Below are 25754 nucleotides of genomic sequence, written 5' to 3'. Positions count from 1 at the left end.
TTCTGTGGAACTAAGATTACAAAATGATCCTTTGAGTAAAGAAATAGAGAATTGCTGATTTGGCTTGGAGGGCTAGCTCCAGGGTTTCACTCAGTGCTGGAAGAAATGCTTTCAGATGTTAGAATTAGTGTTTAAAATTAAACTATTATATATATTTTGTTACATTATGATATTGGTGTGTAAATAAGAAATGCGTTTTCTAGAACGGTGGGTTAGGGAAATGCTGCAGACAGGATCTGGATTTAACTAGGCTGTTGAAATAAAATCTTACTACAGGGATGTTTGGATGATATGATAGCGTAGTTAGACTCATAAATGACTAAACCTTCAGGCCCAAAGGGTGATTATATTAAAGGATTAATGGCTAAATGGAGGAATGCAGGGCTCTATCCTTGGTCTAACCTGTTCAATGTATTTACTAATGACTTTGAGGAGATATTTGGCTGCTTCCTTATCAAACTTGCTAGGAGGCATAGTTAATTCATTTTACATGAGACCAATGTATGTGTGCTTTTTATATATATATGTATAATAGGTACAACATACAATTTATATATATAATCAACAGACTGAAATTACAGGCTTAGTTCTGCAAGATGAACATTAAAAAGTATAAATCAAAAATCTTACCTCTGTACAAAACAGTGATATCTTGCTTTAACAGTAGAAAATACAGAAAAGACTTTGAGTTTGACTTGAGTTTAATCTCCATGAGAGTGAATTATACATACGTCAGTTTTGTTACATTGAATAAAAGGAGAATGTTGAGAATGATACTCTCTTTTGGGCTCCTCAGACATCCTGGGGTATGAATTCAATTTTAAAAGCTACACTTTAAAGAAGGACATTGACAGACTGACCAGAAAATATCCTTGGTTGGTATATCTGTTATTTTAAAATCAAGGCCATTGAAAATAGCTCAGTGAAAGTGATAATGACAATAATAGTGGCAACGAATATTTATTGAGCCCTTATCACATGTCAGACACTACACTAAGCTTGGTACAAGGAATATCACAGTTAATCTCACAACAATCTAATTAGGTATTGTTGTTATCTCCACTTTACAAATTAGAAAACTGAGGTGTGGAGAGGTTAAGTAAGTTGTCTAGATCAACAGACACACACACACCCCAGCTTGTACATGGCAAGGCAGGGATGCCAATCTACATCTATTCAGTGAAGCCATGAAGTTGAACCAGAGAGAGGAAGATGTGGAATTGGATATGATTTCTTTTGTCAATTATCCAAAGCCTGTCATGGGGAGGGTGTTGATAGGAGTTGGCAGAAGTAGTAATGGCCAAGGTTCAAGCCAAAGAGCAAACTTCCTTCTAGCACATTTAATCAGAAAGGGATTTGTTATAGAGTTTTCAATGGATCACAGAATCTTTGGAGGCAGGAAGGGTCTAAGAAAACAAGCTCTAAGCTCACTTTCCAGAAGTTAATACTAAAGCTACATGAAAGAACCAAGGAGTTTCAGCTCCTGCCACATGGGTATGTTGGGAAGACATTGTGTCAGCTGCTTACACTACTCCTGCTTGCTGTGTGAGCAGCAGCGGAATGGACTCCACACCCTCTCAGATAACTGAGTTCTAAGGTCAAATATTAGGCAAGTACCTCTGATTGGTGCAACCTAAATCACATCTGCACCCCCAGCTGCAAGGGAGGCCCTTGTGGCCTCTCTAGGTCAGGAAGAGACATACTAGAAATAGTTAGAATAGATGCTCAGCAAGCCATCCACACTATCCAGTGCAGGAGAGCAGGTAACAAACATGAATCAGATACAGATGCTGTGCCCCTCCTTTACACCCATTATTTCATTTAAACTTCAAAAATTACTACAGAGGGCAAATCATAGAATAGACAATAGCTAGAGAGACATAAAATGTAAAGAAGCATTTCCCCCAAATTACGACTGCCAAAAAATAGATCACAATATTCCTGTGGATGTAGTGATTCCACATCGCTGGAACCTTTGAAGCCAAGCCTGTATGACCACCTGGTTGCAGAGGGGATTCAAGTCCGATATGAGCTTTTGAACTTGACCTCTAAGGCTTCTCTCCCAGTCCTAAGAATCTGAGATCCTGCAAAGGGTGCCAAGATGAATAACAGATACCTGAATGAGTAGATATTATGTAGAAGAGAAATAAAAAGACAAAGATATCATTCTAAAGACAAAGGCTTGACAGATGGCAATTTTCAGTTTTATTGCCTAAAAATATAAAAAGGTTTAATCACCTAAAACAGTTCTTAATTTTTTAAGTCTAAAGAATTTTATTCCATTGCAAAAGACCTCTCCAGCTAGTTAATTTACTTATAGGAAAGATTATGTGAAACCTCAGGCTTCTCTATGGAAATTGAATATGTATTTATGTAGGTCCTAAAGTATCTTCAAGGGCTTGTAAAATCAAAGGAGCTTATGATATATTTTTATATGTATTTGAGGCCAAACAACTTCTGTGTTTCTAATCCAGTAACGTCACTTGTATGTAGCTTCTTATTAAATATTAATTGAAAATAAAGCCTTTAAATGTTTTTTACCATAATTTATCTAAACTCTTAAAGGCTTAGACATAACTTCTCTATTGCCTCTCCTCATTTTCTAAATCCCATAGTCTCCTCTTTCTTTATTTTCCAGTTTCTTGTCTGTCTTGTTTTATTGCCCATTCATCTGTCATAAATTTTGAGCTTCCCAGCTAATACCAAGAAGGTTTACTTCTAGGACTCAAAAATGCATCTATTTAAACACAATGCTGTAAATATTCTTTTGCATCTAGTTCTATATACCAAGGGAAATAAACTCATGTATACATTAAACTTTATTTCCATTGCTCTTAGTCATGGTTCTCAAAGTGTGGCTTGGGAACCTCTGGGGATCCCCAAGACCCATTTAGGAATTTGTGAATTCAAAACTGTTTTCATAATAATACTGAGATGTTATTTGCTTTTTTCACTTTCATTCTCCCATGAGTGTACAATGGAGTTTTTCAAAGGCTACATAATATTTGATCACTCTGATGTTAACATGTCATGGATTTATTATTGTTATTTCTTAATGAATGATAGGTCACATCTCTCATTTTTTGATTGAAGTATAGTTGATGTACAATATTATGTAAGTTACAGGTGTACAATATAGTGATTCACAATTTTTAAAGGTTATTCTCCATTTATAGTTATTATAAAATATTGGCTATATTCCCTGTTGTACAATGTATCCTTGTAGCTTATTTTATACCTAATAGTTTGTACCTCTTAAACCTATACTCCTATATTGCCCCTGCCCCCTTCCATCTCCCCACTGGTAACCACTAATTTATTCTCTATATCTGTGAGTCTGTTTCCTTTTTGTTATATTCACTAGTTTGTTGTATTTTTTAGATTCTACATATAATTGATATCAGACAGTATTTGTCTTTCTCTGTCTGATTTATTTCACTTAGCATAATACCCTCCAAGTCCATCCATGTTTTTGCAAATGGCAAAATTTCCTTCTTTTTTATGGCTGAATAGTATTCCATTGTATATATATACCCCATCTTCTTTATCCATTCATGGACACTTAGGTTGCTTCCATATCTTGGCAATTGTACATAATGCTGCTATGAACATTGGGGTGCCTGTATCTTTTCAAATTAGTGCTTTTGTTTTTTTCAGACATGTACCCTGGAGTGGAATTGCTGGGTCATATGGCAGTTCTATTGTCAGTTTTTTGAGTAACCTCCATACTGTTTCCAGAGTGGCTGCACCAATTTAAATTCCCACCAACAGTGTGCAAGGGTTCCTTTTTCTCCACATGCTCACCAACATTTGTTGTTTGTGTTCTTTTTGATTATAGCCTTTCTGACAGGTGTGAAGTGATAGCTCATTGTGGTTTTGGTTTGCATTTCCCTGATGACTAGTGATATTGACCATCTTTTCATGTGCCTATTGGCCATCTACATTTCTTCTTTGGAAAAATGTCTATTCAGGTCTTCTGCCCATTTTTTAATCACATTGTTTTTTTGATTTTGAGTTGTATGAACTGTTTATATATTTTGGATATTAACTCCTTATCAGTCATATCATTTGCAAATATTTTCTCCCATTCAGCAGGTTGTCTTTTCATTTTGTTGATGGCTCCCTTTGCTGTGCAAAGGAAATTAAGTTTAATTAGGTCCCATTTGTTTATTTTTGTTTATATTTCCGTGCTTTGGGAGACAGATCCAAAAAATATTTCTCTGATTTATGTTAAAGAGTGTTCTGCCTATGTTATCCTCTAGGACAGGGGTCCCCAACCCCCAGACCACAGACCAATACTGGTCTATGGCCTGTTAGGAACCAGGCCGCACAACAGGAGGTGAGTGGCGGTGAGTGAGCGAAGCTTCATCTGTATTTACAGCCGCTCCCCATCGCTCACATTACTGCCTGAGCTCCGCCTCCTGTCAGATCAGCGGTGGCATTAGATTCCCATAGGAGCACAAACCCTACTGTGAACTGCGCATGTGAGGGGTCTAGGTCACGTGCTCCTTATGAGAATCTAATGCCTGATGATCTGAGGTGAGCTGAGGCGGTGATGCTAGCGCTGGGGAGCGGCTGCAAATGCAGATTATCATTAGCAGAGAGGTTTGACCGCACAGAGACTATAATAAATCAGTTGCTTGCAGACTCATATCAAACCCTATTAGTGAGTGGCAAGTGATAGTTAAGCTGAATCTGGTGGCAGGCTTTATAGTGGCAAGTGAGTTGATGTAATTCAGTTGTACAGCTGCATCTGGTGGCAGGCTTTAAGTCAGAATCCGACACTTATTTTAGTCTGTGAATGGCCGACCCATTATTTTATTTACCACTTTCATCCACACCTCTTTCCTGCACTGTGCTCTTGTCTCAGTCACAGTTTTGGTAAGCCCACAAGCTAACCCTAGCCAAAATGAGTAAAAAACAAACATCGCTAGAGAGCTTCTTTGAAAAGGGGGAAAGACCCAATGATGAGACACCAGAAGTAAGACTGCCAACAAAAAGAAAGCTGCAATTAAAAGAAAATACCAAGAGTCCTACTTAAATTACAGGTTCATTGCAACGGGTGATTCACATTCTCCAAGCCCACTTTGTATAACATGTGGCAACTGGCTATCCAACAAAGCCATGAAACCTTCAAAACTGCTTTGCCACATGGAGACCAAGCACCCTGCATTAAAAGACAAGACTTTGAAGTTTTTCAAAGGAAAAAACATGAACACGAAGAACAGAAGCAATTATTGAAGGCCACCACTTCATCAAATGTGTCTGCACTGATTCTTAGTGGCTAACCTCATTGCTAAAGCTAAGAAGCCCTTTACTGTTGGTAAAGAGTTGATCCTGCCTGTTGCTAAGGACATTTGTCATGAACTTTTAGGAAAGGCTGCAGTTCAAAAGGTGACACATGTTCCTCTTTCGGCTAGTACCATAACTAGATGAACTAATGAAATCGCAGAGGATATTGAGGCACAATTGTTAGAGAGGATTAATGAGTCACCATGGTATGCAATCCAGGTTGACGAGTCTACTGTTGTTGACAACAAGGCAACAATGCTTGTTTTTGTGCGATTTATTTTTCAGGAGGATGTGCATGAGGATATGTTATGTGCACTTTTGTTGCCAACCAACACCATAGCTGCAGAACTATTCAAATCTTTGAACAATTACATATCAGGAAAACTGAATTGGTCATTTTGTGTCAGTATATGCATGGACAGAGCAGCTGCCATGACTGATGGCTTTCTGGTTTCACTACTGCAGTCAAAGAGGTTGCTTCTGGGGCTTCCCTGGTGGCGCAGTGGTTGAGAATCTGCCTGCTAATGCAGGGGACACAGGTTCGAGCCCTGGTCTGAGAGGATCCCACATGCCACAGAGCGGCTGGGCCCGTGAGCCATGGCCGCTGAGCCTGTGCGTCCGGAGACTGTGCTCCACAACAAGAGAGGCCGCAACAGTGAGAGGCCCGCACACTGCAATGAAGAGTGGCCCCCACTTGCCACAACTAGAGAAAGCCCTCTCACAGAAATGAAGACCCAACACAGCCAAAAATAAATAAATTAATTAATTAAAGAGGTTGCTTCTGAATGTGAGTCTATGCACTGTGTCATCCATAGAGAAATGCTGGCTAGTTGAAAAATGTCACCTGAACTTAACAACATTTTGCAGGATGTGATTAAAATTATCAACCACATTAAAGTATATGCCCTTAATTCACATCTGTTCACACAGCTCTGTGAGAAGATGGACGCAGAGCACACACGTCTTCTCTTATACACAGAAGTGAGATGACTTTCTAAAGGTAAATCACTGGCCAGAGTTTTTGAGTTACGAGAGCTGCTCCAGAGATTTCTTTTAGAAGAACAGTCACCACTGACAGCACATTTCAGTGACACAGAATGGGTCGCAAAACTTGCTTACTTGTGTGACATATTCAACCTGCTCAGCGAACTCAATCTGTCACTTCAGGGGAGAATGACAACTGTGTTCAAGTCGGCAGATAAAGTGGCTGCATTCAAAGCCAAACTGGAATTATGGGGTCGATGAGTGAACACTGGGATTTTTGACATGTTTCAAATATTAGCAGAGATTTTGAAAGAATCTGAGCCAGGGACTTCTTTCTTCCAGCTGGTGCATGATCACCTATCTCAGAACTTTCTGAGAGTTTGAGGATTACTTTCAAAAGAGTTTGAGCATTACTTTCAGAAGAGTTTGAGTATTACTTCCCAGCCACGAAAAACCCCTGACGTGGGAAGGAATAGACCCTTGACCCATTTGTGAATAAGTCAGATGAATCGACTTTGTCCATGCTAGAGGAGGATCAACTACTTGAGGTCGCAAATGATGGTGCCCTTAAAAGTATGTTTGAGACAACTTCAGATCTCCATACGTTCTGGATGAAAGTCAAGGCAGAATATCTTGAGACTGCCACAAAAGCGCTGAAAAGCCTGCTTCCATTTCCAACATCCTATCTTTGTGAAGTATGGTTTTCTGCAGTGACAGCCACCAAAATTAGATTATGGAGGAGACTGGACATAAGCAACACACTTCAGGTGTCACTGTCTCCATCACCCCCAGATGGGACCATCTAGTTGCAGGAAAGCAAGCTCATGGCTCCCACTGATTCTGCATTGTGGTGAGTTGTATAATTATTTCATTATGTGTTACAATATAATAATAATAGAAATAAAGTGCACAATAAATATAATGTACTTGAATCTTCCCAAAACCATCCACCCCGCCATCCCATCCATGGAAAAATTGTCTTTCATGAAACCCATCCCTGGTGCCAAAAAGGTTGGGGACCGCTGCTCTGGGAGTTTTATGATTTTCAGTCTTACATTTAGGTCTTTAATCCACTTTGAGTTTATTATTGGATATGGTGTGAGGAAATGTTCTAATCTCGTTGTTTTACATGTAGCTGCCAGTTTTCTCAGTACTCTTCAAGACTGTTTTTTCTCCATTGTATATCCTTGCCGCCTTTTTTCATACATTAATTGACAATAAGTAGGTGGGTTTATTTCTGGGCTGTCTATTCTGTTCCATTGATCTGTGTCTGTTTTTGTGCCAGTACCATACTGTTTGGATTACTGTAGCTTTGTAGTATAGTCTGAAGTCAGGGAGCATAATTCCTCCAGCTCTTTTCTTCTTTCTCAAGAGTGTTTTGTCTATTCAGAGTCTTTTGTCTTTCAATTCAAATTTTAAAATTAGTTATCCTGGTTCTGTGAAAAATATCTGTAGTATTTTGACAGGGACTGCATTGAATCTGTAGATTGCCTTAGGGAGTATGTTCATTTTAACAGTATTAATTCTTCTGACCCAAGAACACAGTGTATCTTTACACGCTCTCATTTTTAATTTCTAAAATGATAAATTTTGATAGATATAACCCCCACACAAAAAAACTCTTTGAGATCCTCAGCAATTTTTAAGAGTTCCTGAAACCAAAATGTTTAAGAACTGTTGCTGTAGGGAAATGATTCTCAATTGGGAGAGGGCAGTATTGCCCCCTTGGGTGCTTTAGAAATCTGTGGGGGAATTAAGTTGCCACAGTGGTTGGGGAATACTACTTATGTTGGGAGTTGAGGGGCAGGGATACTAATTGTCTTAAAAAGCATTAGACAATCATAAAGAGTGAAAACTGTCCCATGTTCTGCATGAATAAATATAGACACTAATGATTATCATGGTCACCAAAGACCTTTGGATTGCCTCCAAGGCACTTCATGACCTGGTTCCCTGTTACTTCTCTGACATGTTCTATTCTTCCCGTTGCTTGCTGTGTCCTATTATCAGGTTCCTGGAGCACACCAGGCTTTTGCTGTAGCTCCTCCCTCTACCTGGAGCACTTTTCTCCCAATATCCACTTAACTACTCCTTCACTTCATTCAGTTCTTTGCTCAGACCTCCCTTCACAATGAGGTCTACTCCAACCACCCTAATTAATTGTATAAACTGTGCCCCTCCCCCACACTCTTCAAACCCCTTATCCTGCCGTAGTTTTTCTGTTTTCCATTAACATATATCACTCTCTAACATACAATATAATCTGCTTATTAATTATGTTCAATATTTATTCTCTTTCCTCCCTCCCCACTGCAAGCAAACTCCAGGAGAGCAGAGACCTTTCCTTTTATTTTGTTTGTTTGTTCATATGGCCTAACACATAGTACATACTCAATAAATATTTGTTGAATAAATCAACATATGACTTTATTGTACATACCCAACTTTCTATTTATTCCTCTGTATAATAGCATTAAATTAAATATTGAAATCACTTATGGGTTGGTTTTATTGTATTTCAGAATAGTGAGGAGGGCATTACAAAATCTACAATATGAGGAAAATGTTTTATACCTAGTGGGCTGAGACCCACAACTCTAGAGGGTCCATTTTTATGCCACAGTGAAACCTGCTTCATGACTTAGTGAGAAAAGAGAAGCCCTATTATTACTTAGTCCCAGAGCCAGACCCAGTGGGAACTTAGTGAAGAGTGTCAGTTAATGTAATTCTACTAATCAGATGTTTAAAATATGTTGAGGTCAGTTGATGAAAAAGGCTAAGGTCAAAGCCTCATCTCCAGTGATAAGGGGAGGATTGGAAGATGTCTCCAATGTAGGTTGCTTTTTATTTTGGTGGACCCCTATGGGATTCCCTCAACTATAATATTGTTATGTGTTATGATTGAAATTCCAGTTTGTAGAAAAATGGCAACTTTGATTATAATATTTTTAAAGGTTAAATTATAACCATTTCAAACTGTGGCAACTGAGGAAATTAAACCAAAGAGCTTAATTTGTGCAAGGTAGCCCCAAAATAAAAGGCTCCTGTGGGTATGAATTGCTTTCAGTGCTACTGAAAGCCTCTGTGTTTTCAGAGACATGGCAACAAAGAAGTGGTCACTGGGTCCCCACACACGCACCCATTTTTATAACACATCACAACCAGCAAAGTGTGCTACTTGTCAGCAGCAAAATGACCTTGGACAAAGCCCACCACTGATGGATCAGAATTAACTTTCTATTTGGGGAGCAAGAATATCATTTAGTATCTCTTGAGTGACTTTAATACTCAAACCAGTAGTTTGCACAAACTGAAGTTATCCACTTGCCCATAATACAGGTAGCAAGTGAGCAGGGGTGGTGCTGACTTTCCCACAGTTCTTTGTAAATATGTCAGTGTGGTGACCTCAGAGAACAAGGGCTAAGAGTGAGAGAGGATTAGCCAGTCAGTGCACCCTGTTTAATCCTCACTGCTATTTGAAGTTTGCCATTCGACATGCCCATTGGAGACATTTCTGATGTTTATTTTTATGGTTATAGGAATATCTTTTCACCACAAGGAGAACTGAAGTAATAGAGTAGATGCTTTAAGATCGTTATAGGTTTATTTTTATGAGTTAAGGTAAAAGAGTCGCTTTCTAATTTTAATTCCCTTGGGAGATTTTTTCCCTATAAAAATCCATAGCAAAAAAGATAGCTCTTAGTATTTAACTAGATTATGGATAAATGCATCAGTCCTAACATAATATTTGTAAGTATCTATTTTACAATTGTTGTATAACATAGATCTAGGTTTTGTGTTACAGAAACCCTATTAAAGGGATAAACAAATAGATGTAAGCTAAATAGTCCTTATCACAAATTCTTAAAGTCCTTCACTTCTAAAATTGCTGGTGATAGAGATGTGTAATTAGCATAGATCACCAGCATCATCTCCACTGGGAAAAAGTCTTCACTTTCTTTTCCTCTTCCTGTTCTAGACTTAGAGAATGATATGCTTCCTTTCATTGCTCCCATTGCACTCTTTATTTACCTTTATTACAGCGCTTACAACCCTGCATTATAATTGTGTATTTACATGTCTATCCTGCCCACTAAGTTGTGTGTGCCTTGAGAGCTGGACTAAATCTTATCATAATTATAACTCTGGGGTGAGACAAGTAGACACGCAATAAGTAATGAATGCTTCAAAATGTATTCCTATTTCTCTCTAGAAATTATCAACATGGAAAGTGGCCATGTTCTCAAGGAAAGCTAAGATTCTCTTCTAGCTGTCATGGCAGGTAACACAATCAACCCCCCTGCCCCCGTCCTCACCCAGCACTGCTTCAATTTCTATCTTGCATCCAAACCAAAATCTCCAGTTTCTTGCACTGGAAAGGAGAGGGATAGGCACCTTTTAGCCAAAATGGCAAAAGTTAAGGAAGAGTGCTTTAGTCTTCTGACAAGAATGAGTAAGAGGGAAACAAGAGATTATATAATGTTTGTGCCCATGCATTTATGCTCTTTATTTTAGATAGACAAAAATGATCAGAAAGTAAATACACTTCGACTTTGGATGCTGCCTTCATTCCTTGCACTTCTAGCCTGACAGTCCCGAATAAAATGATAACAGGGGCCGGCTTTGCATCACTCTCTAGAACTTTGCAGAGTACAGTGCATCAACACTGCATATAGACAACACTGATGTATAGACATCAACACTGCATCCTGTAGTCAACTTCACTCCTCCAATACTCTCAGCAAGCAAAGCAGCATATCACAGGATCTAACTGGAATGATAAAAGGATGAAAAGAAGGAATAATTAAGGAGGTAATTAATGGTTAAGTCCATCACTGGTATTTCTGTGATTGTTTTTGTTTGTTTAGGTGGCACATAATCAGGACTGCAAAATTTAGGAACTGAAAAGCCAGTCATTTAAAGCATCATTTAGCAAGCCAGATAAGCACATTGACTATGTGTAGCCACTCCTTTAAAATAAAACTCTAGTGTGTGCTTTCTAGTAGTAAGTTTATAGTATTTGATATTGTATGTTTACTGTTATTTTGGCTGAAATTGCTGTTAATTTTTAATTGCCCTTTGATGCCTTTAATGGCAGGAGAATTCTTTTTAAATTAGTCAAAAATCACATAGTGTGTAAAGACCTAATGTTGGCATCCACACTGATAACTGTAAAAACATAACTTTTTAGAAGGAAAAGATGAAAATGGAAATTAAAAATAAAATTGCCTTTCTCTCCTTGCCTAAATTTTCCTCTGCTGGATTCTAGAAATATCTAGTCAGAGCACTTTGTTGAATGTTTCTTGACCTTGCAAAAAAAGACTGACTTGGCTAAGCTCAGGATATTGTTTTCCATTCCCAAATAATAATATCAGGCACAATAGATTGTTCGATAATGACATCTGCAAATTCCGTTGGTTCTACCTTCAAATCAAATATCCAGAATCGAACTGCTCCACGTCACCTGGGTTATTGTAATATCCTCCTAACTCTTCTCCCTGTCTCCTCCATTGCCCTCTCTCTACCTTATTCTCCAAATAGCAGCCATCAGATCCTGTCACACCTCAATCCAGATCCCTACAAAAACTTGCCCTGGCACTTTGAGTGAAAGCTAAATCCTACAGAGACCCACCACCCTCCCTGTACCTCTCTAACTATGCCATCTAATACTCACCCCCCACCCCCAATTCATTCCTCCAGACACACTAACTTTCTGAATATTCCTAGAAACACCAGGCACAGTCACTTCTCTGACCAACAGTCACTCCCTTGCCTCTTTCGTTTCTTTGCCCATATGTCGCTTTCTCACTGAGACCTTCTCTGGCAGCCCTTTTAAAAATTACTCATATATACCGGCACTCCTTATCTCCTCACTGACCTTCCCAACTTAATTTTTCTCCATAGTACTTATCACCTTCTAAAATACTATAAAATGTTCTTTTTTTTATTTTTTTTTTTATTTTTTTTATTTTTTTCCTTTTTTTTTTATTAGTTTCTGCTTTATAACAAAGTGAATCAGTCATACATATACATCTGTTCCCACATCCCCTCCCTCATGCATCTCCCTCCCTCCCACCCTCCCCATCCCTCCCCTCCAGGCAGTCACAAAGCACCGAGCTGATCTCCCTGTGCTCTGCGGCTGCTTCCCACTATCTATCTACCCTACGTTTGGTAGTGTATATATGTCCATGCCTCTCTTCCGCCCTGTCACAGCTTACCCTTCCCCCTCCCCATATCCTCAAGTCCATTCTCAAGTAGGTCTGCGTCTTTATTCCCGTTTTACCCCTAGGTTCTTCATGACATTTTTTTTTCTTATATTCCATATATATGTGTTAGCATACGGTATTTGTCTTTCTCTTTCTGACTTACTTCACTCTGTATGACAGACTCTAGGTCTATCCACCTCACTACAAATAGCTCAGTTTCGTTTCTTTTTATGGCTGAGTAATATTCCATTGTATATATGTGCCACATCTTCTTTATCCATTCGTCCGATGATGGACACTTAGGTTGTTTCCAGCTCCGGGCTATTGTGAATAGAGCTGCAATGAACATTTTGGTACATGTCTCTTTTTGAATTATGGTTTTCTCAGGGTATATGCCTTATTCATTGTCTTTCTTCTTCCTCAGTGCAAACTCCATAAGTTCAGGGGTTTTTAAAATTGTTTTATGTCTGTCTCCTCAGCACATAGAATGTGCCTGATACATGGTAAACAATAAATATTTGTTGAATGAATGACTCTATACACAAGACATTACCCAGCTCTTTCCTTGGGTGTGGCCCACTAAATACTGAGGTATGGCACAGTTATTGGGAAAGGTCTTGCCTAGTGGCTTACATTTAAATGTTATTTAATTAAAGGGAGCATGGACCACAGGGGTAGAGCAAGGGCTCTGAAGATCAGATAGACCTGGGTTTGAATAATAGCTTCACTACAACCTGTGTGACCTGGTGAGTTATATAATCTGCCAGCCTCAGTTTCCTCTCTGTAAAATAGAAATAGTAAAAGCATCTTTCTCATAAAGTAGTCATAAAATTTTTTGAAAACATAATGTTGGACTTATAATAAAAACTCAGAAAATACTTGCAATTATGACAATAATAAGTATTGTAACTGCCCTTATTATTGCTACTATTATTGCCCTTATTATTGCTATTATTTATTGGGGCCCTTGCTAGTGTGCCAGACATTCTGCTACTTGTATTCTAACTATTATATCTGCAAGGGACCATTACAGTCACTGCTGAATGTGTGAGGAAACAGGTCCAGGGTCCTAGAGTGAGTATTCAACCCCAGATTGCTCAGCCTCCAAAGTTTAGGCCATTTTTCCCAGACCACTGGGCTTTTGCTTTGAACTTTAATGCCTTGCCCAGAACTCTGGAAGTATACGGAATATTTGGGGAATCAAAAGGTGTGATACAGCTCAAGTAAGGGACTTTAAGGACCTTGAGATTGGAGATGAAAGACTATATTCTATACCATATGATGTGAATTTTAACCTATGGGCTCTGAGAAGACATCAAAGATGTGTTAAACTTGAAAAGAAGATGTGTTAAACTTGAGAAGAAGTTTTCAGAAAAATGAAAATGACAGCATTTACATGGATTGGGTCATGTCACTGACCACAGTCCGTCTTTTATATGACTGTAAGCAGGTTAGGAATAATAGATTTCAGGTTGGAGAAAATCAGCTTGAATTAAAGCCAAGTTAAATAGCAGTTTGGTCTACCTCAGGCAAAGGCTCTTTTTTTTAATGTAAGCACCATTATATCCTGCATAATGTCTAACATGTTCTCTTAAAAATTATATTGGCTACCCATTCCAAATTATAATAGAGGTTCTGATAGGAGAATATCTTTGCCAGTGATGGTATGCCACTGGAATTTAGAATAGCAAAATGACTGAAAAGTGGCTTTAGAAGGCTCTACACTGTTTTTGGTGTGGAAATGTCTCTAGTTCTTTAACATCTTTCTTCTAGTAGAGGAGAGTAACTGAGAGATTAAGTAATGTGGTGATAGATGGCTGATACTGGTTTTCCCTAGGCATGGTCTTCAGAAATAATCAATTAAATAGTAAGAAAATATGGATTGCCACTACCTCATGGGCATAGAGTTTGATAAATGTATCAGTTTCTTAACAAGATATGAAAAATGTTAAACATTAAGCACAGATTTTGTTTCTTTCTGATCCTTTAGCCAACCACTGACTCTAGATCTTCTACTGTCAGTAAATTAAAAGTACAGCAACAAAGAAGGTGATGATTTGGGAGACTTTCCATGGGGTTGGTTGAAAGAACTGTATTCAGTCTTACACAACTGAATATACTTCCTATGGGGAAAAAAGTCAAGTAAAGATTTTCATCCTCTGTTTGTAGAAGTTTAAGGTAAATTTTTTCACCATAGATTTTGGTCTCTGGAGTTTGTTCTTGTGTTTTGTTATTGAAGCAGTGGTACAGTTTTGACTGAATCTATTACACATTGTTGGTCATTTGAGGGCAAGTAAAACCAAGTCAGTTGAAATAGAATAGTAATTTAAGTAAAGCAAGTGAAAATGAGGGAACAAAATACTGAAAAGTGCTATCTTTTTGTAGTTACTTTTTACTGATTAACATGAATGTACATGTATATAAGAAAAGTTAAAATGAGGTCCAAGGAAGAGTATGAGAGTTACACTTGTCTTTTAAGTAAATGTTTCCAAAGCTTTTCATTTCATCTAAAGTGAAAGTAAAATACTCTTTTGACATGAATTCTATCATAAATGTGGCTTTAATCTTCCCTATGTTTGTTATATGTAGATATATTTTATCTCTCCAAACCTTTTATAAACTATTTGACGTTGGAGTTTATATGCTCTGTTCTTTTGTTTATACCATAGTACCCAGCACAAAGCTAGGCGTGGAGAGAAGATGCTTAATATGAGCCTTAAGAATAACTAAGTTTTTGAAAACTAATCTATTTTTCATGCTTGTACCTGAATTCTTTGGGAGAAAATAAAGTTGTTGATGTGGCAAATAAAACCTATTACACCGTGTTTTAATGAACAAAAATTTTTTTGAATACCATCTTTCATGGCATGTGTGAGTTGTAAATGAGAGTGGTAACAGGTAGGGCAAGAGGACTGAAGAAGGTGGGGAAAAATACAGATCCTAAACCAGAGGTAAAATTTTCACCCGACCTTAAAGAGTTTCAGTTCTCTATTCTTTATTGAAAATTATTCCCAAGACCAAAAACTGAAAAGACTGCCATAATGTTAAATTACGCAATTATCCTGGGCTATAGGAGGCCACTAAACTAACACACACATATTAAATCTCTTTTTTAATGTAAAATTAATAAATTAAATTAAAAGTGAGTCACAATTTGTACGGCTCATTTTCAAAATTACAATATGGAAAGTAAATACACTGCTGTGTGGGAATACATAGCTTATCTGTCACTGATAGCTAATGAATTCTTTCCTATTAAAATTTAATTGAAAATCTTCAGTGATATTTAAGCTTTCACAGAAGTGTAAACTACTGTGACTACAATTCACAATGCATTTAAAACAATTATTCTTTATCATTAAAGTTAATAATATGCACATTAACCTCTTATGTAGTCTAAATCAATATTGTAGTTTAAAAGATATGACCTCTGGACAGCTTTCTCTAAATATTGATTTCATTGTCATTTGTATAAGGTATCAAACAAATTACATGCTGCACTAATATCATTAATGCTGCCCCCATAGAGCCAATGACTTTATGGGTTCTTACAATACAGGACATGACATTACAAAAATATTGAGGACATCACAAGATATAATTACCGAATGGATGAGGTTTGACTATGGCTTAGTAGAGTGGCTCTGAGTATATGATAACTTCCAAATCCTTCACTCTCGGTGGACAGAAAAAATACTGCTCTTTAACATGCAGATTGGTTACTGAGGTTAAGTTTCAAATGGCAGAATTTTTTTCTGCCTCAGAGGGTCTAATTTACCTTTTTGTGATGCCATAGATATTTCAGAAGAGAATCTAAAGTCAGATTAAAATGTTGTAATTCTGCAATATAACAGTTTTCCCAAAATAAACTTGTTTAGGAATTTCTATTACAAGTTCCTAGTGAGTCAGATGAGTTGGAAAATACATGCATTAAAGTAAAGGGGCTGAACCTTTCAAAGGTCATTGAATTAAATAAAATCTGATTTAGGGATGGATATGTATCACGTTTCCCCTCATAACCAGCAGTTATAGTAGTAGTTTTGTAAAAAAAAAAAATTGCAGATTAAAATACAGCCATGTAATTTGCTCTCTTTTACTTTTTTCAAGTTCTAAATTGCTCTGAATCACAATTGTTAGCATCACCCAGTTACACCTAACTCTATTTTGATGTTATTTTTTAATTTTTAAAATTTTACTTTACTTTTTGTTTTCTGTAAAACTTTTTAGAAAAGAGATGTGGTCACGGTCACGACACTGTGAGCTGTGGGTGCTATTTGTACTAAAAATGTTCCCTCCATATCTCTTGTAGGTAAAAGTGACCCATTTTGTGTGGTTGAACTGAACAATGATAGGCTACTAACACATACTGTCTACAAAAATCTCAATCCTGAGTGGAACAAAGTCTTCACATTGTAAGTAGTCATTCCTTTGAGCTCATTTCAAAACTGCTGCTAAATGATATTTATTTTTGAGATTTTTGTGCGTTTATTCTTAACTGATTAACAACTCAATGAATCTGGCCTGCCTTTGCCAGCAACAATGAACTGCATAATTGCATTACCTTCCTGATAGTGAAACCTGGGGAAAGGGTATGCCATTTTTCTTTGTTTTCACAGATATTTTTTTTAAACTGTGCATTTTATATATGATTTGACGAAGGATTTTGCTCCCATTAACTGAATTGCCGTACTGCTTCTTCCTTTTACACTTTCTATTGAAATTCTCCCCAATTGCACTGACACCAAGGAGGACAAAGCTCTATTTGTTCCATTGCTCAAATCAGCAAACAACCCAGTCTCGGATTCGCAGATGCTTTAGTTTTGGTTTGTTGCATTTTAGCACAATAAGAATATTAAGTACTGTCCTATGTACCAGAAAACACTTTGAGTTAATTTTCTTTTTGTTTTAAAAAGTTTGTAAATCTTTTCAATCATGCACTGTAAAAGCTGCCGATGCTACACTATAGTATCTCCTAAGTCCGTGGGTTTTTTTTTTTAAGCTGGGCTTTAGAAATGAACTCTGAACAAAGGAAAACTCTCCAAACAGAAGTACTTCTTAAGTTTTCTAACATAGTTTTATTTTATTTTCATATATGAGAAACTGTTTTATTTTCGTATATGAGAAACTGCTAAATTCCTCATTAATTTCTTATAATGTCCTTGCTTAAGAGCCAGTAACTAATCAGATTTAATTATCTGACCAATTTATCTTTAAGGAATTTCACATTTTTATAAGAGATGAAAGCCTGATCAGGAGACTTGCACTCCTAAGAAGGTTGTGGAGAGTGTTTTTCTCTGGGATGCATAATTGAATGAATAGGATTGATAATTATCAAAGCCATTAATTGATTGTGCTCTGATAAAGCCTTTTCTCACATGTGGTTTCTGTCTTTCAGTAATGAATATATTCATTTTTTGTTTTCTTTTAATTCATGTTTTCTTGGTAAACAATTTGATCAAAGAATAAATGCTGTCAACAATTGGGGCTTATTTTTCTAGAAACAAAATATGAAGAGCTTGCATACTTGTTTATTAACGTATGTTGTGTTTGGAACATAATGGAACACTACTTAATTTCTAAATCCTAGGGTGGTACAATAGCTATCAATGTTACATTTTCTTCATTCTGTACTCTGTGTTGGTTAATTTTTACTGTAAACCAAACAAAAATAAGTCAGAGTTTTGGTGAGAGCTATAAAGATAAAGGAGATATTCTATTATAATAAAAAAGAAAAATTATATAAACTATACTGTGACTCTTGTTGAAATCAAACCTGGTGGTGCTTCATGTGGGAGTAACAAGAAGATGGGAATTAATGTAATAATGAGAATAGGACAAGTCTAAAAAAAAATAAGTGCCACTTACTGATTTTTTTTAACAATAACTTATTCTTTGCCCATCCAGATGGAAATTATATTTTATTGAAAAATTATAACTTAAAGTTACAGTTGTACTCAAAGTTCCAGATAATAGAACCATCAGGTCTACTAAGGTGCATTGTGGGAAATTCTGTCAGATACCAAGCTACCTTATGTATGTGTATGCAAATGGTATACATAAAACACATATATACCAAATCAGCTGGAGCTATCTAAATTTTCAAAAGCATTTGTGTTCTTGTTCCCCACTGATGAAGTCTTTTTTTCCTTACATATATTTATTATGCAGCAACATTAAAGATATCCATTCAGTTCTTGAAGTGACAGTTTATGATGAAGATCGGGATCGAAGTGCTGACTTTCTGGGCAAAGTTGCTATACCATTGCTGTCCGTAAGTTTCATTCACCTGACACACTGCTCTGTGTTGCTTTTGCTCAAGGAAAAAAAAAAAAACCCTCGGCTCTATATCTGTCATTTCTCAACCAAGGTCTGTAATAAGAACACTAAAAATTTTAACATACTCAATGCACGGCCATGTTGAATCCCATGATAGTTAATTTTTCCTGACAGACTTGATCCTGGTAATGAACAGGTACTTGTCAGAATTGCCACAGTTGTTTTGGGTTCTCTGTCAGTTTCAGCAGCTGGGGGTCAAAGGTCACCGAGGGAGTGTATTCAGTGGAGACCGCGAGACAGACGGCTGTCATGTCCTTTTCCCGCAGATTCAAAATGGTGAACAGAAAGCCTACGTCTTGAAAAACAAGCAGCTGACAGGGCCAACAAAGGGGGTCATCTATCTTGAAATAGATGTGATTTTTAATGCTGTAAGTCTTAACTTTGGCTTTTTTGTACTGCTAAAGAGTTCAGTTTCATGAAAGCTTTTGTTCCTGATTTGTAGAGAATTTCTGTCATTCCTCATTTTCTCTAAACCTTGATGTATCCTGGAGAATACGCTTCTGCCACTGCCTGGCACACCCACACTTTCTGTTATAGCTGGCGGCTGCCGCTGTGGCTGTGCTCTGGCCACTGCCTGCCGGCGTCAGAAATGGAAGTGCATGCATGTGCAACTGTATACATTTATATTTTATGAGCACAGCAGCCAGGACTTTGAAACTTTCAAAATTATTGCAAATTGAACTGCGTGAAAAACTTGTAAATGTTTGTACTATATTAAACCATAACAGACACATATGTTGATGTATAGGTGAAAGCCAGCTTACGAACATTAATACCCAAAGAACAGAAGTACATTGAAGAGGAAAACAGACTCTCTAAACAGGTAAAAAGCAAGGAAAGATTAATCCCTCTGGGAAGACTTGATTATATCTGTAAAACATCTATGTAAATTCAAATAAACTTTGTTGGAGGTAAGGAGGGGGGAAGACTATGGAATTTTTGATCATCTACTGATGTGAAATGGCTCTTTCTTTTCTTTTTTCTTTTTCTCTTTTCCCTTCCTTTCCTTAAAAGATCAAACAAGGACAATACCAAACTAGTAAGTTGGATGGGGGTGGTCAGAAAGGAAAGGGGATACTGTAGGCTCTGCATAGAATGGATATGTATTCATGCGTTAGCAGAAGAATGATCATTTTGAACATAAAATACAATTTGATTGCCATGGAATGTGTAAATGAGAACACCAAAAGCTGAGGTTCAAATATATGTCCAGACCACCCACAGGTATGATGCAGGTGTCTGTAAAGTGAGCCCAGTATAAAGCTCTTCCCTCTAATCCATGAGAGAGGGGGCTCTATCTTTTAAGGGAAGCCTTCCTCTTAATTAGATTTTAACTATAATCTTTTAGAAGTGAACTATTATTGGCATTTTTAGCTAAGAAAATAGAAAATCAGGAACCCTGATTTTTATATCATGAAGAAATTTTAAATTATGCTTGATATCTCGTAATTAGACTTGTAGTTTTAAATTCGATTTGATAGCAAGTTAAAAAAGAGTACTAAACTACCCCTTTTAAAAATTGTTTACTTCCAATTAACACAGCTAAAATCAAATGTATTTGAGGTTATAAAGTTTACAGAGCTCATTTGTGCATGTTAAAATCTTTAATAATTTCCTGTGCTATTAGAAGACCAAAAATATTTTGTTTTTAATCCAATCACTTCACCATAAACAGTGCAATCTGTAGTTGTTTAAAGACAATGCATGAGTTACAAATGTAATACCTATCTGAACAGAAATACAGATTACATATTTCCACAGTTATAGTTAAAAGTTATAAAAGTAGCACTTAAAGTAAGGTGATCAGGGGCCAAGAAGGAAACAAATAGGGACACTTTTTAATTTGCCTGAAAGAAATTTTAACTTGTTTAAACTGGTATGCATGTATGCGCATCTGTATGTACACATATATACATTATTTTTTCTATATGACCCCAGTTAACTTTACATAGCTACTTTAAAATGCCAGATCGGCCTTGAAGTGTACTTGGAAGTAGCAAAATATTAACCTGCAGACATATTATTCTAATTATTAACATAGCTGTATGTAATTTTTTGAACCTATATCTAGCGTACAGGCTGTTTTTCTTACAGCTGCAGTCATGCCTTAATTTTAAATTTTTAATTTAAATTATATCAATTCTCATGTACTTTTTTTTCTTGTTCAGTATCTGTAGCTTTTCTATCTCTTTTTCTTTATTGAGGTGTAGTTGATGTACAGTATTATATGTTACAAGTGTACAATATAGTGATTCCCAATTTTTAAAGGTTTGCTCCATTTGTCGTTATTATAAAATATTGACTATATTCCTCGTGTAGTATGATATATCTTTGTAGCTTATTTTGTATATAATAATTTGTCATATACCTTTTTTAGTAACAGATTTTGTAAAGTACTTGCCATACATTTTTCCCTGAACCCAAAATTATGAAAAGGTAATGAGAAAACGTGGGTGAAATTTATTGTGGGAAGGAGGGAGATAGAGGGACAAAGAGGGAAAAGAGAGAGAGAGAATGAGACTATGATAGTAAGAAAGGGAGAATCCTACTGAAATGGTGAAAAAAATGTTAGTTTTCTATAATAAAGCAGTACTTGACAGGTTTTTCCCTAAGGCCCTAAATAAAACCATCCCCAGTTATCCATTTCACTTTGAAATATCTTGAAATTAAAGCATTTAAAGCATTTTAAAAGCACAGGACTTCAGAATTCTTAAATATATTTAAGGTTCCCAGTATTCTAAGTGGCAAAAAAATGTTTTTGATCTGTTGGAGATTTTTTTTTCTTTTGAATAGAGGTAGCCCAATTTGCATGATAGTATTATTTATGCAAATATATTTAACTAAGAAATTGCACTTATAATTTAGTTCTTTTCATCTTCTCTAGAGATACTTCTTTTCTTCTAACTTGTGAGCCAAATTGCTTGGTATATTCTTACAACTTTATTAACTTTATGAATCCATTTTAAATCACACTAAACTTGAAGAATTTTGTAGCATATCTGATGGGTTTTAGTCTTGCAAATTCTAATAATACTTTCATCTTCCTATAGCTGCTACTAAGAAACTTTATCAGAATGAAGCGTTGTGTCATGGTGCTCGTAAATGCTGCATACTACATTAATAGTTGCTTTGACTGGGATTCACCCGCAAGGAGCCTCGCTGCTTTTGTGGTATGATCATACTATATTACTTACATTATTATTCATTAAATTCAGTAATCATAGCTTCATGTTTCTGCGGCAATAGTTACAGTTATGTTGATGTGGCCATTTTAAACTTCTATTTTGAGACTTGACTGGGCAGATTTGCCGTGGGCAGGAACCTGATGGATTGTTCAGGGTCTGAGTCCAAGAATACATCCCCGCCTCAGATTTCCGGAATATAAGACATCTCAGCCAATGTATAATTTTCTCTGTGACAGTTAAAATGTAAAATTTTACATATTGCATAATTCCAAATCCCAATAGCAGAGCCAAGAAAAGTCTTTAGCATTAAAAAATAATAATAATCTTGAGCATCTTCATTTTAATTTTATTTGTCCTGTAGATATTTTTTCAAAATATGAAAATCTTTGGCAGTAGAATGCTAGTTGGTAATACTTTAATATGTGAATCAGTTGGAAGTGGATGTGACCTATTTAAGGCACATTTTATTATTTCTGAGATTTCCAGCTTTTAAAAGGCATGAGTGAGAGTTTGATAGATCCAAATAGTCCTCTGACAGTGTTCATCTTGTAGCCTTTTACTTTGGTTATTTAAAAACTGCTGATGAGACCAACTTGCAAAGCTAGAAAATCTGAAAGAATACTTTCCTCTGAGCTTCAGCTGGGATTTTCTGCTCTCATATTATTTTTGCTTATTCAGGGTTTCAGTTTGAAGTTTAAGTGGAGTCGTTCTTTTGAAATCTTTTATTTTATTGTCATATTTGTCAGAATATGAGTACCTTATGCTTCCTTATAGTTGCCGGTTTCTCAGAATATGACTTTATTATAAGGGGCTTACAAGAAGAGTTTTAATTATAGTAACAAATCAACATTTTAGTATTACCATTCAAATGAGTGTATGCACATCTGTTTAGTACTTTGAGCTCTGTCCTCCTCTCAGGCCTTGTATGGGACTTTCATTAATGTCTGAGCACATGGAACAAAGAGTGTATATGTCCCTTTGTGTCGTAAGTTACCAGAAAGTTAGGCAGCCTGCTTCCCATAGACATGTCGTTGTCTCCTTAGAGAAAGTGACTGTCATCATCATTAAGTTTTAGAAAAGAAAATCTGCCTCTTTCAATATTCTTGTATTTAGCTCTCTCACATAATAAATACATTGGAGTACTGTTAAACAAACTTTATTATTATTTTTCAGCATCATAGAGGCACTTTGATGTTAATGAGGAAAAAATGATATTGAGTTTCTGTGTGTATTTTATGCCATTACTTCCAGGTTCCAGGGACCTTAAAGGAGACACAATAATATTCTACTGAAAATGTCATGCTGCCATCTTTGATTCACTCCTCCCAAAGTCATTCCTCACAGCTATATGTGAAATTTGAAATCAGAGAAACCTATATAATTATATCATTTGTTCAGGAACCTTCATTTTGAGCAATTTAGCATTACAATGTGTGTGTAAGTCTTCATAAACTTCATCTGGCTTCTAGAGGTCACTCATGTAAAATGAATTCAAGATGGAAGACTTTTTTTTCACAATTTCTTTCTGATTGAAAAAAAAAGCAGGCAGTGAAACTCTGAGAAACTTAGCTACATGTACATGATGGTACTTGAGTAATTTCACTGAAAGGGAGTCAAAATTCACTGGGGAAGAAATGTACTATTCTCTCTCTTAGCTGGTGGTCAGTTTCTAACAGACTGGGTCCTACAAAACACAAGCTGAATGAAAGATGCTTTCAGAATAAGGGGGGCAGGGGAGGCCACAATAAAGGTAGGAAAAGGGACTCCTGACACTGATGGTGAAAAAAGAGACCAAAAACTACAATGTGAACGCACATTAACAGTACTTTTGAGAAGAAACAACAATATTAATGGTTTTATTGGGAAAAAAAAAAAAAGAAGCACTGAATTACATTCCATTGAATGTTATTGAAACAATGAAAACAAAAGCCAGCTCCATTTATCTGGACTTGAACTAGGAGTTCCAGGAGAATGGGGACCTTGCCTTTTTCACCTGGGACTCTAGCATCACCTGCAGAGTATCTAGCGTTAGTAGGCTTCCAATATAAATGACTATCTAAATAGATAGACCAACCAATGATCCAGTCAGTCAGTCTGAAATCTTTTTCTTATTTGGAGAAACTTTCTTCAATGATACCATATAAATAAGGGTTTGCTCTAATAAAGCTAGACATAGCTTAATGCTTTGTAGCAATTTTTTCTATACCTTCCATTTGAATTCTAAACGATTTCATAATCCTCTCTCAGTCTTCTATTTTAGTCTCAGATTAAATTCTGATACAAAAAGATCCTTATATAGTAATAATAACAGCTAACATTTATTACAAATCTATGTGCCAAAGAACTGGTTTTCAGGCACTAAAGCATGAAAGTGCTTTTCATGCATTAAGAAATTTAATATTCCTAACAACCTATTATGAGGTAGATACTATTATTTTCCTGATATACAGAGGGAGAAGCTGAGGCACAGACAAGTTAAGTACCTTGCCCCAAGCCACATGGATATTATTTCCTTTTTAAAAGAGCTTTTAAAATATATACCTTGTAATCTTAATATCATAACGATTTGGGAAAAAAGGACTGTTGTAGGATTTTTATTCATCTTGTAGATATTCAATGATGTATTTAAAAATGAAATGTTTCAAAGATCTTATTGCATAACCAGAGCCTTTTTTAGGCCAGTTGTTTGAAAAGAACTGCTTTCCATTAGGAGAAGCTATGAGCAGCACCCCATTGTTACAAACATATTGTTCCCATCATTCCCTGTTGGTGGATCACGGGTCTATTATTATAATATTGGTTCCACTTGGCCCACTTTTTCATAAATGCAGCTGCCTCTCATGGAGCACATGCATTTGTACCATTATGCCTCTTGGTTTTAGGCCCAGATCAGTAAACTTTATGTTTAAGTGCCTTTTTTCTATTCCATTTTATTTTTCTTTTCTATTTTACTATCCAAAAATAAATGTAGAATAATGAAATTAAAATGGAAAACCAATAATTTTTGTCCCTATGTCAGTTAAAATGGAGAGTATGTGAAATGCAGGGGGAGAGCTGCCCTGGCTTCTTTATGTGCTACCTATGTGCTCTGTGGAAGGTTCAAAGCTGGCTTACAGTATTAGAAGCAGAAATCGGCCTGGAAGGTGATGGATGAAATATAAGCAAACACGTTCCTGGGAATGAATGTCCTTATTGTTGTGTGCTATGAATTAGGTTTCTAAATTTTACTATGAATATTGTATGCTTAAGAGCAAACACAGACGTATGTGGTATGGAAGGCACAACCGCTTGTCTTTGGGAATCATCTATTGTAGACGTGGAAATGTCTCATAAATTGGGCCTAATTTTCATCAGGCTCTTGACCAGACATTTGTGTTCTTGTGGATGTCAGTGGGTGCAACATGGAAAAAAAAAAGTGTACATTCTCTCTTTCTTTTCAGTACTGTCATTTCTCACTGTAATGAGCACAAAAATAATTGGACAACCGGGCTATCAGTAAAAAGGACACACTTCAGTGTGCGTCAAAGAATTATTTTACAGGACAAACTTTAATCCTTAAATGGGATTGTAGATAATTTGTGGTACCATCTGTCCATTTGGAATTGTTTTAGCCTTTTCTGTCGTTATACAGTAAGTGCCGCTGTGTTTAACATTAACATTTGATATTTTACACATTTAATTTCTGTTCTGCAGTGTGGTCCTTAGGGAATGGAACGCTAGTGCTACATGAGAGAGACAAAGTATTGATCAG

At 36.5% G+C, this 25754-nt stretch overlaps 1 protein-coding gene across 5 annotated transcripts in view; it reads left to right on the top strand.

Moving 5' to 3' along the window:
• MCTP1 (multiple C2 and transmembrane domain containing 1) overlaps positions 1-25754 on the top strand; it is a 534956-nt gene that overhangs the window by 350626 nt on the left and 158576 nt on the right. For all 5 annotated transcript variants that reach the window (XM_060093163.1, XM_060093161.1, XM_060093162.1 and 2 more), the window contains 5 exons: positions 16792-16894; positions 18651-18753; positions 19085-19186; positions 19567-19641; positions 21869-21988. In XM_060093163.1, the coding sequence (XP_059949146.1) occupies positions 16792-16894; positions 18651-18753; positions 19085-19186; positions 19567-19641; positions 21869-21988 (503 nt within the window). The remainder of the gene's footprint in view (positions 1-16791; positions 16895-18650; positions 18754-19084; positions 19187-19566; positions 19642-21868; positions 21989-25754) is intronic.

Source organism: Mesoplodon densirostris, chromosome 3 (genome assembly GCF_025265405.1).
Source record: "Mesoplodon densirostris isolate mMesDen1 chromosome 3, mMesDen1 primary haplotype, whole genome shotgun sequence".
NCBI classification, from domain to species: domain Eukaryota; kingdom Metazoa; phylum Chordata; class Mammalia; order Artiodactyla; family Ziphiidae; genus Mesoplodon; species Mesoplodon densirostris.
The sequence above is the reverse complement of the archived record's forward strand: the minus strand, read 5'-3'. Positions and strand labels throughout refer to the sequence as shown.